This window comes from Tympanuchus pallidicinctus, unplaced genomic scaffold (assembly GCF_026119805.1).
Source record: "Tympanuchus pallidicinctus isolate F22 unplaced genomic scaffold, pur_lepc_1.0 scaffold30, whole genome shotgun sequence".
Lineage (NCBI taxonomy): Eukaryota > Metazoa > Chordata > Aves > Galliformes > Phasianidae > Tympanuchus > Tympanuchus pallidicinctus.
In genome coordinates, this window is record NW_026294748.1 from 939,562 (window position 1) to 955,174 (window position 15,613).

The 15,613-nt window shown below is 54.4% G+C and overlaps 1 protein-coding gene across 2 annotated transcripts in view; it reads left to right on the top strand.

Annotated features, from left to right (window-relative positions):
- The first annotated feature begins 993 nt into the window (after positions 1–993).
- DSCAML1 (DS cell adhesion molecule like 1) overlaps positions 994–15,613 on the top strand; it is a 79,354-nt gene continuing 64,734 nt past the window's right edge. Inside the window, exons 1-3 of one of the 2 annotated variants that reach the window (XM_052697472.1) lie at positions 994–1,180; positions 7,607–7,924; positions 9,648–9,794. In XM_052697472.1, the coding sequence (XP_052553432.1) occupies positions 1,138–1,180; positions 7,607–7,924; positions 9,648–9,794 (508 nt within the window). In that variant the 5' untranslated portion in view covers positions 994–1,137. The remainder of the gene's footprint in view (positions 1,181–7,606; positions 7,925–9,647; positions 9,795–15,613) is intronic. The other variant, XM_052697473.1, reaches the window with a different exon arrangement.

The following is a 15,613-nucleotide window of genomic DNA, read 5'->3' on the forward strand; positions in this document are numbered from 1 at the left end:
ATGTGTTTTCTTCTAAACCTAAACAGTTTTGTTGCTTTTTTTTTTCTTTAAAGAAGACGGTGCATATTTTTATCTATTCACTGTTGCTTCAATCTTTCTGTTCATTTCTCAACAAATTGGGGTTGAACAGGTTGCTTTGGAAAGCAAGGAGAAACCTTTGTCATCACTCCAAGAAAAGACATCCTGAACTCCTCTAATGGTCCAGTCAAATTGGCTTTGGTGTTAATCAATCAATTAAGCTTTGGATTAAACACACCCCAAAATACAGCATGGCCTGGTGCGTATGTGCTGGCTGGAGGGATGCTGGTGCAGTGAGGTGTACTAGGCCCTATTCTATGGGATCACTGAGTGCTGGTGCTGTTTGTCCTGTAAATCCGATTTTGTCCCTGGGCTGCTAAGGGGTTTCCAGGAGGAGGAGCGCTGCCAGCCGTGTTTCAGGCACAGCACGCTGCCTTGAGGAGCAGCTCTGCAGCCGGGACACGGCTCACCCCAGGGGAAACCCTTCTGTACGAAGGTGAAGTTGAGCTTTGCAGACGATGGAGCTGCGCTCAGCTTTACGGAGCGTGACGGGCACGGCCCGGCCGTCGCTTAACCCGATCGCTCGCACCCGGCGCTGCTCGACCCGGCGGTCGGAGGTGCGGGGCGTTGCGCGTTTGCCCAGGTGTGAGCGCAGCGCCGGGCTCGGTGCGTGCCACCAGCCGGGGTGGGCAGAGGAAGGGCGCGCGCGAGCACACACCCCCTGCTTGCATAAGGGCTGGGTGTCACCAGCCGCCCTCCCAAAACGCGGCCCGGCCCGAGGAAGCGCGGGGAAGCCATGCGCTCCCTCTCGGACGTGGGGGGGGAACCGGGACGTCGCGCAGCGCTCCGGGCGAGCGGCGGGGCTCAGCTGCGGGCCGTGTCCGCCCGCGGCCGCGGAGGGGCCCGGCGGGGAGCGGGGCGCGGGGGCGGGGAGTGCGCGGGAGCCCGGCCCACCCTCCCGACGCCACTCGCCAGGAGAGGGGAGGAGGAGCGGCTGCGAGCTCGGCTCTGGGCATCTCAACCTGGCTGGCAGCGCGGCGGCAGGGAGCGCGGCACGCCGGGGGCACCGCACCGTCCGCAATTGCGCCGCACCCCGGGGCCATAGGTGCTCTTTATGGCATGTGGCTGGTAACTTTTTTCCTGCTGTACTCTTTGCGGAAAGGTACGTCCGCACGGGTTGGGCGGCGGGCTGGCGGTGGGCTCCCTCGGGCCGCGTTCGAACCCCCTCCTCCTTTTCTCCCCCCTCCCACCCGTCCCTCCTCGGCTGCGCGGCGTTCCGGGACTCTCGGGCTGGCCCGGAGGAGCGCACGGTGCGGGTCGGTGACGCTCCCGTAGGCGCCGGGACCCGCGGACCGACGGGCGCAGCATCCCCGCTCCCAGCCCCGGACGGCGACCCCGCGGCGCTACTTCGGGGAGCTCTGTGCATCTAAGCCCGCTTTTCCGGGACTACTTAGAGCGATGTTCTAATCCCATCAGGCTGGGTAAATCCAGCGACGCTTTAAAAATCGCAGCCTTCCCTCTAGGAATGTTGCATTAAGTGTAACCCAGTGGTTTGATATGAATCAGATTGGGAAGGGGGGGCCGTTCGGGGGGGGATCGTGGGAGAAGTATGTCAAGGAGAGATGCACACTTAAAGATTAGAGATTAATTTAAAGTTGGAGATTAAGTGAATGCTATCCAAATCTATGGAGGTAATACTCTAAACCAAGTCTGCTATAGATGCAATTAAAATAGAAAGCCAAGGAGCCGCATGGAGTGCGGGCAGTTAAATCGCAGGGCGTTTGTGACAACAATCAATCGATGTTACATAAAGGAATTGCCCATTTCCAGGTCCGTGGGAATTTTTAATTGTGCTTCTCTCATCAATTACCTCTCTGGACGTCCGTCGCCACATCTGCAGACTGGGGGAAGTGCCCACCTTGTGGCAGGTGGGGGTGCCTGGGGGATATGAAATGGCATTTGCCCTAATTATCTTTTTTTTGGGTTTTTTTTTTTTTTTTTTGACATTTGAGAGCAGGTGTGGAGGGGGGGAAATTTAGGAAATGAAAGAGAAATGAGGGGAGCGGAGCTGCCTCCTTCCATGAGACTTCTCCTGCTGTCTGTTAAATTGCACATCTATCTCAATGCTAAACCGATGAAAAATATTTACTGAGGCTTAATAGGACGTCCTGTCCGGTTGCCTGGTGATCAATTATTCCATCAATTATTAATTATGGAATAGCTGCTTTATTAGAACCGGGCTGAAACTGCGTTTGGGAGCTTTAACCAAAATTGCTTTTGTTTCGGATCTGCTGTGCTGAATGTGCCAGCGCCTGCTTTGCTTACATTTGCATTTCTAACCGTGCTACAAGGGGAGAAAAACAGAAACAAATCAGCATTGAGGACCCCACCATTCCCTGCCCCCAGCAGCCAAAATAACGAGCTGCAAAGCCAATAAACCCCGTGCCTGTTTGCAGCCCCAGCTTCTTGGAAGAACAGAGCTATCTCTTCTGAGAAGTGCAAATTAAAAGCCTCCATTAGCACAACTCCTCGTGGCCTCATTTTCTCTTTATTTTTTTGGGGAGAGGAGGGGGAATAAAACATATCTTCAGTGGTGAGCAGCCTCGGTGATGGAAAGTGTTAAAGTGAAACGGTTCCAAAGAGAGGACAGCAATACAATGGGAAGTTTCATTATAATAATGGGATAAAAAAAAAATGAATTGCTTAATGCACGATAAACCTTTCAGGCACTTAATATTTCTGGGCACCGGAGCACAGCCTTTTAATACATTCCTGCTGTAGAGCAAGAGCTCAAGTAGGAGCTGAAAGCAAATGAACGTTTGATCCAGGGGGGCTGCTGGAGTTGAGGGGTGGCTGTGGCTTCTTTCTGCCCTGCTTTAGAACAAACCGAGGCGGGGAGCCCCCAGGAAGGACAGAAGGAGCTCTGTGGTGTGAGCGGTGCGCTGAGGAGCAGAGGCTTTGAGCTGGGAGATCATCTCTTGCTGGGTCTGTCCTGGTTTATTTTGGCACTAGATTTGCGCTATGCTCCGGTGTTGGGTACAGCGGACTCTGCACCCTGCATTTATTTATATTTATTTTTGTTTTCCCTTCCCCATCTTGGCCCTCCCCCAGCGTGGCATGGCGCTCGTTTGTCTCTGAAATGAAACATGGAAGCCTCATTAAATGCACGGAGGAGAAGGCTGCGGTGCTGAGCCCTCGCCGTGCCCGGCGTTTGTTAGCCTGCGGATAGCCAACATTTCCCTGCACTGGGAGCCACGGTGGCAACCTGCCCAGAGCCCTTACCTGCACCTGGCGTAGGGTTAGGGCTGCTCTCGCTTTTGGATGAGAAATTGATATGGGTAACCCTATATTTCTTGGTGTTTGTTCTCTGGAGGAGCAGAGGCTGCGGGTGCCAGGGCCTTGCTGCCCGGCAGTGCATAGGGTGCCTTTCTGCTGCAGCACTTCTGCCCATCTGGTCCGGAGTGGAGTGGTGAGGAGCACTGTCCTCATTTGAAGCAGCTGACGGAGCGAGGATAAAACTGGAAGCGTCTCTTTGTGGCAGGAATCCTTCTGACATGGCAGCGTGTGAGTTCTGAGCTGTGCCTTGGATCGCATGAAGTCATCTCACACCCAGACAAGCAGGCTGCTAACGAGTGTGGCTTCCTAGGAGGGCATGAAGGAGGAAGGGGTTTGCTTGTCGCAGTAGATACAAAGCGTGCTGTAATGAGAAGCTATGCAGTGGCTGCCTTGGGTCCAGAGTGTTTCTTGTCTTTGGAATCTCAGCTACAGCCAGCTATGTATTTGTATGTTATAATGTCATCGATTTCTCTTTCCCTGCTTGTAGATGGTTAAGAAACAAACCCAACCGTGTACCATCTGCATCTTGCCATCATCACCTGCTAGCAGAGCTGTACCAAATATTTTGGAAATCCGTTTCCTGACTGCTCATAGCAGCTGCCTCTTGGAAGGGGCCGTTGGGTTTCATTTCTGTGGGAGGGAAGGGAGCAAGTGCAGCTTAAAGGGAAAGGGACAAGGTGAGCGAGCTGCCTTCCTCTGGCTTGCTTTATGGACAAACTCCCTCATCTCACACCTGTCGGCTGTGGGGCAGAAATCTGTGCTTAAAGCAAGTGTGCCAGCTGTGGTTTGGAAGTGAGGGGCTGCTGGCTCTGCAGGAAGGCCAGCAGTAGGCATACGTGGCCTCAGTGCCTCCCTGTCTGTTGGACCTGACCCACGTGCCTGGGGGCACATTGCTGCAGCCTGTCCTGGTCACGTTGCTGATGTCCCCTTGGGTCTTGGGTGTTCTTGGAGAAGCAAGGGTGGGCTGTTAGAGGGCAGGGAGAGGTTTTGCCTGTGCTTCCTTAGCTTGTTCCCACCTCCTGGAGGAGGTTGGGAGGCTGTAGAGAGGTGATGCAGAGCTGGGGAATGCCCATCTCCGTGCCAGCCTCCAGGGATGGGGAGGTGACAATGACACTCTAGTGTGAAGAAGCAGGAGGTGACCATTTGTACGTTGCAGGGGCTGGGCAAATGAGTGGGAGTGCTGCTCCTTCCAGGCAAGGGTTACAGCCTGCGCCTGGGTGCTGCTGCAATAGCTGGAGGTGGTTCAGGCCTTAATTTCCATGCAGATGCATTAAGGAGCAGGCAGCAGCACTCTGAGCAGGATGCACTCCCACAGGAGGTTGGAAGCTGGATTCTACTCCAGTGTTCCCTCCTAAGGAAGGTGGCTGCGTGCTCTGGGATTGCCCTTGGGGCTGCGCTTCGTTTTTGGGGGCACCGCTCTGTGGGATGGCTGTTCTGCTGAGGTCAGGGCTTTAAGATGGCTTGGGAAACTGCTGCTTTGGGGAGACCTCCTGCATGGGGGAGCTGTGCTGCCCAGGGGGCTGTGCACCTCCTGTGCACTGCTGCAGGTGCTGGGGCGCTTGGAGGAGCCCTGCTATGTGCATCTGACCCCATGTCTCACCATTCCTCTCCCTTCTGTGATGCTCAGAGATGTCAGTTCTTGCTCTGAGGACTCTCCCTTTGTTAGCAGAAGGATGGTTAGTGCTCTGATGGTGATGGAAGCTCCTTCCAAGCAGAGCCAAAGACTGCTCCGTGGATGGGTAGCATGGGATGGGTCTGTCCCACCTCCTGGCAGCAGGGAGGCAAGGTCAGGCCATGCCACCTACCTCAACTCCCACCCACTTCACTTTCTCCTTGAACAGGGCAGGTGTCAAATGCCCTTAATGAGGATAATAAATGAGTGGCAAGGTGGTGATTAGCCTGCTGTTCCTGGCAGAGCCTGTCACAGCTGGTGGCTGGGCAGCCCCCATGGCTCATCCAGCTCATCTGCTTGCCTGGTGGTGATCCTGGGAGGCACCTGGAGTGCTGAGCCCGAGGGGGAGCCTTGGGAATATGCTGCTGGTGTGGTGCAGTGGGTTTGCAGTTCAGCAGCTGTCTGCTCCACGGTGCTGCAAACCCTTTGCGTGGCAGCACAGTGCCTGGTCGTGGCAAATAGCCCTAAACCCACTTCATGTGACAGGAGCAGCTCTTCCCTGTGAGGTCTGGAGGCGAGGAAGCATTGCCTCGCTGGGCTGCCATCGGGGAGGTGCTGGCATTTCTGCGTGTCGCTTCCATGCAGGACTCACACCTACACCTCAGCTGCCTCCTCCCAGAGCACGTGGCTGCTGACAGACCCTGGGGTCGATTTATGGCTGCTCTGCCTCAGCCACTCGTTAGAGTAAATGAGTGCATCTCGTACGGCGCGTGGCTCTGCAGTGCTGAGAGTGGCTGCGCTTCCAGAGGGAGTCGAGTTTGGAAAGTCCAGCCATCGAGGCTGGTAAATATTCCTATGGGATGATAGCAAAATGACTTTCTGCTCCCAGCTCAGTGAGAGATATTAATATTTCAATACCTCTAGGTTGTAATTTACTACAATTTAAGAAGATTGCACCTTGATGACTTCAAATACGTGCCTCTCAGAGTGAGCCAGGCAGCGTCCGGCTGCGCGCAGGGCTTTGTGCAGCTCTGGAACCAGCAGTCTGGTGCTGTGCCTGCTTCACTGCACTTCCCCCGGCGAAACGCTTCCATGTGGGCTCCTCTGTAGCTGCCTCTTCTCCAGCTCGCGTGAATTAATGCCCTCGATATTTAGGTTAGGGTCAGCACATCTGACCAGATGTGAGCAGTGATTTCTGGTTTAAAAATATTGCGGCGCTATTTCTAAATTTTTAATCTCCCTCGGTGATTTGGAGACAGTTTTATGAAACATGGAATTAGAATGGTGCTCAATGCTAAATGGTAAAGGAGATTATCTGGATTTAACTCTATGCGTCTGTCACATAACTATTGCCAATCCCATAACTTCCATTTTCTATTAAAAATCCGTTTCCCCCTTTGACCTGAAAAAGCTTCATGGGTAATCTGAATTTCTGTTTACGAGGTATTTTTCCACTCTTTGCTCCCACCCTTCACCCTTCCAGCTCTAACCCTCACCAGACAGGAGGATGCTTCCCCATAGGGTTGTGGCTGCACTCCCATCGCTGCTGGGCAGGGTGTAGGGTGGGTAACATCCTGCCCTGGTGCATGTCACTGGTTGCAGTGGCAGTGCTGGATCTTGCTGGCTGCCAGTCCCCTTGGTTGCTCCGTGATGCAGCTCTGTAGGTGCAGCACTTGGGAACGGGTTGATGGTTGGAGGTCTTTTCCAACCTTTGTGATTCTACAGCTGCGGTTGGCCTTGGTGTGAGACTATAGGGCTCTGAGTAGGCAAAGGAGGAAACTTGGCCATTTTATGTGTTTTAGATGATGGTTCAGTGCAGAGCAAGATGTGGGTGCTCACACTGGGATCATAGGAACCCGGACACGGCTCTGCACAATTTGAGGTGCTTTGGGCTTTCCTTTGTTGACCTGGCTGAGAATGAGTGGAGCGTGATGTGGGCACAGATGTGGATCTTGGTGTATTTTCCCCACCCTGTTCCTGTTCTCTTCTCCCCAAGTGAAGGAATTGGGGTCAGGGAGGTCCCCAGCGGCTCGCTGGAGCCAGCAGCATGGCCCGCTCTGTGCTGGCTCTGCAGCACCACGAGTGGTGCTCCCAGGCAGAGCTATTAATACAGCGCCGAGGGCCGCTTGCTATATCTGTGTCCTTCTGCCCACGCAGAAAAATGTGGCTAAAAAAAGAAAAACGGAACTGAGTGACTGGGGGCTGCCTCGTCCTTATTTGTAGGCAGCTTTGCTCGCTGTGGTGGTAAAGGGGAGCTCGTGGTCCTGGAGTGGCAAGGGGGGTGCTGGGTGGAGAGGTCTCCTTTGCTTTTCTGCAGTGATCACGGTGTGCTGGGTGGCTCTGGGCAGTGTGAGCTGTGCTTTGGTGCAAGCTCAGGGCCACCAGTGCACGCACAGCCCCCATCACCGGGTAGTGGTGCATCTGTGCAGAGCCCGCACTGCACATCTGAGGCTGCACGTCTGGCTGAGGAGCACCCATGCGTGGGGGCATCTGGTTGTGGTGAGATGCTCGTAGTTCCTGAGCTGTGCTTCCAGCCCCTGCCCTGATGTTCTCTCTGTGCTCCGTGGCTGGGTTCGGGGTGATCACACTGCTGTGAGCATTGCCATCCGCACTGACCCTCAGACTCTGCTTCCTCTGCAGCTCACACTGAAGATGTTGGAACCAGCCTCTACTTTGTGAACGACTCCATCCAGCAGGTCACCTTCTCCAGCACAGTGGGGGTGGTGATCCCCTGCCCGGCCGCAGGGTCACCCAGCGCCGTCCTTCGGTGGTATTTGGCCACAGGTGACGACATCTACGATGTGCCCCACATCCGGCATGTCCATGCCAATGGGACTTTGCAGCTCTACCCCTTCTCGCCATCAGCCTTCAATAGCTTTATCCACGACAACGACTACTTCTGCACGGCGGAGAACTCGGCTGGCAAAATCAGGAGCCCGAATATCCGTGTTAAAGCAGGTAGGATCTCCCTGGGGTTTGGGGCTTGGATGCGGTGACGGCTTTTCTCGGATCTCCTGGCCTGCCCACCTGGTGTGGGGTGGTGACAGCAGGCTGCTGTGCTCGGTGGAAAGCTGAGCATGGGCTGTGCTGCCCTGCTGCGAGGGCACTGATCGATGCTGCACAGCCGGAGCGCAGGGGTTGGATGAACGGGAGGCAGCTGCCAATATGTCTGTGAGCTGTGTCCTGCCTGAGCTCAGAGCAAGCTGTGTGATGCAAGTCTGCTGCTGGCATGGGGAGGGCTGCGCAGTGATGGGCAGGGGCACGGCGTGTGGTTTGGGTGCAGCGATGGTGCGGCTGCATCCTTGCACCTCCCTTAAGCAGCGTAAACCATCGTGTGCAGGAGGAGCTGGGACACATCCGTCTGCAGCTCAGAGCCCCACCATGTCCCACAGCCCCTCTCAGACTGCTCTGTTCCCACTGGAGCATCCAGTCTAAGCACGCCAAGGCTTATTAAGCAAAGAAAAAAGGGGGAATATGGCAAAGAGCTGCTTCCAAAAGCCGTTATGGTAAATTATTGACCAGGCTGAGGAGGGCTAATAGCCCAGGAATGGCTTCATTATGTAACCTATTAAAAATGGGGCTAGCAGAGGGAACATGACAGAAGTGACTACAGGGTTTTTTTATTTTAATACCTTGTACTGCAGAGTAAATGGGTATTAACCCCCCTCCTGGAGTGAATTATTTACCAACATTAGCAGGTTACCTATAAACCACAGCTTAGTGGAGGAGGGATGGCAGCAGGTAGGGTGCAGTAAACGTGGCTGTGCTGCATGGAGCTGACCCATCCTTGTGCCAGGGCTCTGTGAGCTCCCTTGCTGCCCAGGGCCCACATCTGTGCTATTAGCAGGTGCAATCAGTGGGCAGCGTGCAGTGGGGCGATGAGCAGGGCCACCAGGATGGCCTCAGCTGTGCTAGCTCCAAGCACTTTGGCTCTGGAACACTTGAAATTGGTTGAAACCTTTGTGTCCCCTTGGCTATCTTGTGTTCTCTGCTTTGTGGTGGCCGTGCAGCATGAAAAGCCAATGACAGCAAGTAAGCAAGTAAGCCCCAATTAAAAATATGAGGAATTGGGAAAACTCTCAAAATATTTAGCAAAGCTAGTAGTGAGCACAGGGAGTAAATCTCTCTGGCCAATGGAAAACTGTAAACATGCTGGTCTTGATTTTAAACTACCTTTGTGGGAACGAGCAGGTTGGCACAGCAGGGGCTGTGGGGCTGGGGTTGGGGTGCTGGGAGCAGAGCCCAGCTGGGTGCCCCCATGCTCTCTGCTGGCCTTCAAAGCCTGTGAACAAGCCCCTGCTCCATGTGATTAAGGAGGCTTTGGCCGATTACGCTGCTGCAGTGCTGGTGTTCCTTTCTGTGCAGGTTTCTTTCATTCACCCCATCAATAGCAGGGAGTTGGGGGGGCAGCGGTGCAGCTGGGGCCTGTCCTTCGGCTGGCTGCTTACCTGTGGCTGCTACCTCCCCTGCTACTGTCCAGGTGAGGTGTCACCCAGTAGCACCCAGCAATGTACCCATTCTGCTCCTGATCTCTAGCAGCAGTGCAAGGTGCCCTGACAGCCAGCAAGGTGGGGGGGAGTTGGTTTTTTTTGGGGGGGGGGGAGATGAAGGATTAAAGCAAAACTAAGATGGGTTTCCATCCGGTGCTGTCATGCCACCAACCGTCTGCCCCCCTCTGCAGTTTTCAGGGAGCCGTACACCGTCCGGGTGGAGGACCAAAGGTCGATGCGTGGAAACGTGGCTGTCTTCAAGTGCCTCATCCCCTCCTCAGTGCAGGAATATGTTAGTGTTGTGTCCTGGGAAAAAGACACCGTTTCTATCATCCCAGGTAAGAGAGACAGCTGCTTGGGAAGCGCCGTGTTCCTTGGAATACCTGACCTGCTTGGTCGTGTTGGGCTGGCTCTTGTGGAGGATGGCTTTTGGTGCTGCCAAAGCCAAGGCTTTTATTGGGGACCATCCTGTGGCTTCACACCGGAGAGGCCCGGTGGTGTGAGCAGATGTGCTGTGTTGTTGTCTCTGGTGATGGTGATGCTCTGTGCATTGCTGAGCTCGTGGCTTCTGTCCCGGTGTCTGCTGCCTGCCTGAGCCATCTCACCCCCATGGCTGCGTGGCACCTCGCACTGGGTCAGCAGGAGATGTCCCATGCTATCCCCATCCTGACCTGCAGCTGGTTGGTTTCCCTGGTTTTTGAATGGCACAGAGTCAGTTTTCCAGTTTCTTGACTTGAATTTGGCATTGTGCATCTCTTTCTTCTCCTGGCACCTGGCAGCCACGTGGCCACCCTGGCAGGATGTGCTCCCACCGGTGTGACACAGGGGGACAGCAGCACCCAACCTTTTGCAGGGACCCTTGAGCTTTTGATACCCCATGAAAGCAGGGAGGCTCTGAAAGCAGGGTCCTGCCCCAGCAGGTCCCCTGGGTGGGATACAACCTCCCAGGCCTGGTGTGGGCAAGCAGGGGATGCTGCTGAATGTGTTGTGCTGGGTCCTGCCAGACTGTCACAGGCTCAGGAGCAGCACAGGGCTGTGGCAGGTGCTGTGTGGGACCACCAGTGTCCCTGTGTGCCGGGGTGACCTCCTGGCTTCCTCCCTGGCTATATTGATGGCTGTGCTGGCTGCCCGGCGCAGCGTGGGTGAGCTGGTAGTAAAGTAATCAATGCTTCTTTCCCCAGGGGATCCAGAAAGAATTAAAGGATTTTGCCTAAAGTGAGCACTCGGTGCTTGATATTTGCTCACAGGTCAATAAGTCCCGCTGCTCCCCCTGGAGCTATGCTGTGCCCAGGGGCTGCCACCAGCGGGGGGGGGGGGGATGGATGAGGGGACATCCCAGTGCCAGCTGCTGACCGTGCATGGGAGGGGATTTGCTCTAATCCGCCTTGCGGGGCTGTTTCCTAAGGAGCTTAAGGAGCAGAGTGCTTCACCTGGAAGGGGATGAGCAGCCTTCCAGAGGGCTGTGGTGGCATCTCTGGGTGCAGACCAGCTGCTGGCTCAATGCTCCCCTATGGCTGGAATGGGGATGGATGTTGGGAGGCAGCACTCCTTCCACTGTTGGGGTTTTGTAGGGTCTGTGAGGTGACACCTGGGAGCTGTGCTGGAGCATCAAGGGCGCATATCTCCACCGACCCCTGTGCCAATCCTGGTGCTGGCACCAAGCCCACGCTGGGCTGTGGAGCTGGGGCGAGGAGCCAGCTCCCTGCCGTGGTCAGGGCTCCAGCCCAGTGCCCCTCCTCCCCAGCACTGACCCACTTCTGACAGTCTCAGGATGAAATATTGCATGAGACTCCTCTCTCCGTGGTCTTCCCCGGGCAGGAGCTGGGAAGGACGCTGCTCATTGATGGGCAGCTGCTCTGTGTCTGCAGCAGTCTTGTGCCTGGAAAGGGAGATTTCTGTTTAGCAAACAGTCTTCTTGAATACAAACCTGTGTAAGCATCTTTCTGGTGTTTCAGGAGGTTTTGCAGCATCATGGAAATGCCTTCAGCAGCAGTTGTTGCTCAGGAGGAGCGCTGTTCCCTGATGGGCTAGCTTGGTGCATAGTGGCTTCTGGTGCTGCTCTTCTGCTTTGGGTGCTCCCAGTGGTGCTGGAGACCCTGGGGATGGCAGGGTGCTCTGATGGATTTGTGCTGTGCAGTGGAGTTGCAGGAGCAGAGCAGTGTCTGTGCTCTGCAGTGTCTGAGCAACAGCAGTGCATTGCCCACCCAAGCACCCATGCACACACATGATCTCAGCCAGGCCTGCTCCCAAGCTCACTGCTGCAGTGGATTTTTTTTTTTTTTTTTTTTTAAATATGATGATTTAATTAGAGTGGAACAATTTTAACATTCTAAAGCAATAATTACCCTAAAGACAGAACATACAAATTGTGTTACAGTGCGGAGTCAACACAAGCAAGCGTGTTTTGCTGTTGGATTACAAATATAGTATCTGCCTGGAGCTGATTTTCTATTGCTCTTGCTAGAACTGGTGCTGGCTTTGCTGTTACCAAACCGTGGTCTCCCCTTGGAATGGGGGGAGTAATTCCTGCTCATGCCCATGGTCTCCTGCTGCTGTGCCCTGTGCTCTCTGTGCTCCTTTAGTGCTGCTCCCAGCGGTGCAGTGCTGCTTTCTGAGCGCTCTGCCTGACTTCTCTCCTCCGGTTCCTCCATGTGTGCCTTCTCAGGAGCTCCTACTGGGTTAATTTTGGGTGAGATCTTGAAACAATGGTGGAGCAGTGCCTCGTGTCTGTGTCGTGCTGCTGCAGGAGGGACTTTGGTGCCGACTCGCGTGGTTTGGTTCACTTGGCAACGCTGTAACTTACCCTGAAATCAAAGATAAATTCTTTATGGAAGGTTATCCTGCACATAAATCATCATTAGTGCGGCTCATTTTTGTTTAATGCCTACCTAACGGTGCCGTAGTCTAAAAATGTGTGTTTAGTGAAGTCAAGGGTTGCGGAGAAATTATAGGGTTTTCAAAAAGCCATTTGCTTTGCTGGTGCTCGCGTCCAAATCAATCTTGCTGTTCGTTCTCAGCCTGGTAGCACACGTGCAGCAGCACTCTCAGTGCTCTGGCGTGGAACGTGGGCTCGTGCTTATTCAGATAAAGCAGCAGCGCTCGCGGATCTGGGGGCTGCGTGCAAGATTTGCGCTTCACACCGAGGCTGTGATTTCAAACTCTGTTGCTATTGATGAATCTTGATGTATCCTTGGGGGTGGGGTGGGAGGAGGACCGGGGAGGATGCAGCTGAGCAGCTTCCGCGTGCCTCTCCCTTCCCTGGAGGGAAACGGGGAGAAGCTGCTGCCCTGAGCCGAGCGAACGGCTCTATTAAAGCGCCGGGTAACGCGAGGTCTGGCAGCACGCGGGCTGGATTTGTCAGAGGAACTGTTGCATCCGTGACCGGAGCTGCCTCGGCGTCACCGTGCTCCAGTTGTTGTGACACAGAAATGGAAATGCGCGGCGCTGGCACGTCCTCTCTGCAGGTGTTGCCTGATGGGAAGGGATTTCAGCAGGGCTGGGCGTGCAGCCGTCCTGGGGGCTGTGCGGTGACGCAGGCAGTGAGCTGAAGATGCTGGAATGGGTTGGTGAGGAGCAGTCAGCCCTTCTGCAGCAGAGAGCTCCCTGCTGTGCTTGGTGACTTTTCCAAAACCTTGCTTCCAAACGAGGCACGTGTGTATGTTGGGTGGCCATGAAGTCCTTCCTCTGGAAGCCAACACGCGGAGTTCCGTGCCAGAACCACGGAAAGAAATGATCTGTTCTGCAAAGTTTGAACGATTTTCTGTGCACATTTTTGTTTGGAATGTAGGAAACATCTTCTAAGGTCTTTTTCAATCCACGCCGTTCTGTGATTCTATGGAGCACCTACGCTGATCTGGTGGTGCTGGCTCAGATATGAGCTTAAATCAAGTATCCTTTGCCATGCTGTGCCCAAGTCTATGGATGGGATTCTCGAGCTCATCTCAGAGACCTTTCAGTGATGCAGAGAATAAAATAGTAGCAGCTTTCGGGTGATTAAATACATCCGTCTGCCCCAAAGATGTAAGCTCTGCTCTGCTGTACCTGGCAGCATCTGCCACACACTGCATTTCTCTCTAAAATATTGGAGTGCAGCTATGCACAAATCCCGCTTTACTCTGTCTCCAAGCACAGTGAGCCCAGAGGCACAGCGTGGGGCTGCCAGCAGTTCAGCCCAATGGTGTGCATGGGTGCAATGCTCTGCGTGCTGTGGGATGGAGCAGCTGATCCCCGAGGCGTGGATAGCAGGCCAGGGGAGCAAAGCGTTGTCCTCTGCCTGATGGACTTGTTCTGAGGGGTAGCAAGCTCCTGGAGAAAAGCTGGGATAGAATTGATGTGGTGAGTTGAAAGGCAGTCCTTATGTGTGTGCTCATCCTCTATGGGATGGTTTGGGGGCTGGAGATACGTTGCTGAGGATGGTCACCACATCTTGGAAAAGACCTATAAGGTGACCGAGTCTAACCATCCCCACCGTGTCCCCAAGTGCCACATCTCCGTGGTTCTTTAGCACCTCCAGGGACAGAGATTCTGTCAAATAGCCATCTCCCAGTGAATGCTGAAGGCCGGCTCCAAAGATTCCTGAAGCTTTGCATCAGAAATTGTGGGGAAACCTGATCTCCTCCCTCCCTGTGTTGCTGGAAGTTTGGAGTCTTCGTGCCATTGCGGTGGGATGTGCCAGCTCCTGCTATGGAGCAGAGCCACCAGGAAAGCTCTGCTGGCATCTGTGTGAATGCCCACAGCTTTTTAGGGAGAAACACAGAGAAGTGATTCAATTGGTGCCTCTGAGCCCCTCCCAAACCTCTCCCTGGTGTGGGATAGACCCTTGGCAGAGGAGTTTCATGGGGTGTTCTACTTCTGATTGAACACATAGAAGCTCAGGCTCTTTGGGAGCCTGTGGTGGCAATATGTAGGCATGCTGGGACCTGAGGGCACTCTGGAGTCACCCCAACTTTATGGGATGCCCACACTGGAGGGGAAGGGATGGAGGCTGTTGCGCCACCTGTCCCTGCAGTGGGCACAGAGTGGGGCTGGCATCCATCTCACGGGCAGCAGGAAGCCAGGCTGTGACCGGTGGGCAGAAGGTGCCCTTTTCACTTGAATTTCATAGCGCTGTGGAGCAGCCTGATGTGATTCAGCTGAGCGTGGTCCTGCCCTCCCCTGGCTGGGGGTGCTGTGGAACCTTTTCCTCTGTCGGTCCCAAGATCTCCCAAAGTGTCCCGGCGTCCCCCCACCCCTCGCACCCTCTCTGGCTGCGACATGTGCCCAGACCTGTTACAGAGGGAAGGAGCTCCAGGCGTTATTCTCACCAAGTGGGGTGAGATTCTGTCTGAAATCATTTCATCCTTCCCCAGAGACTTGGCGTGAATTTTATCTAATCGCCATGGCAACAGATAAAAAAAGGTGTGAGCACATCTCCTTTTGCTGTGATAATTCAGATTTATATATTCAGATCAGATTGGAGTTAGAGATTTTAAAAGGAGCAGATGCAGCAGAAGGTGTGACTGCAAATAATGTGGCGAGAACGTTTGATGCTCCTGCCCTTTAAGAGGGGAGAGCGCTTTCCTGCAGGATTTTTTTTCTTTTTTTTTTTTCTGGAATATAATTATTCCATCAAATCCACTTTAACAAGGACTCATTATAGCCCTGATAATGCAGAGTCACGTTGGAGACGATCTCGCACACATGCACGCACGCACACAAGAAGACTAAAACGAGTCAATAAGATGCATGTGAATAGAGAGGTGAGCACCTACTGCTTCCAGCTGTGCCCGTGCTGCTGTGGGCACTGGTGGCAGTGCTGTGGTTGCAGTGTGCCCATCCCTGCAGCTGTGTCCTCCTCTGCCACGAGCTCCAGTTTTGCAGAGCGAGTTTGGCTGCCAACCTCACCTCCTGTGCAGCAGATCTCAGCTGCTGATGTTGCAGTGAGAATTGCCTGGAACTGCGGGAGCTCAGCCCGTTCTGCAGGAAATCTCTGTGCCGCTTTGGCTGCGCTGTTGGAGCACTTCTCTCCTGCAGAAGCTCCATTTGAGGTCAGAGTGAGGAGGTCCCTGGCTGCTGTGGGTGTAGAGCAGAGGGCTGCCTGTGGAGAGAAGGTGCTGTTGGTTCAGCACGTGGCATCCCAACCCTATGCACCAACCCTGTGTGATGTCCTTGCCCTCTC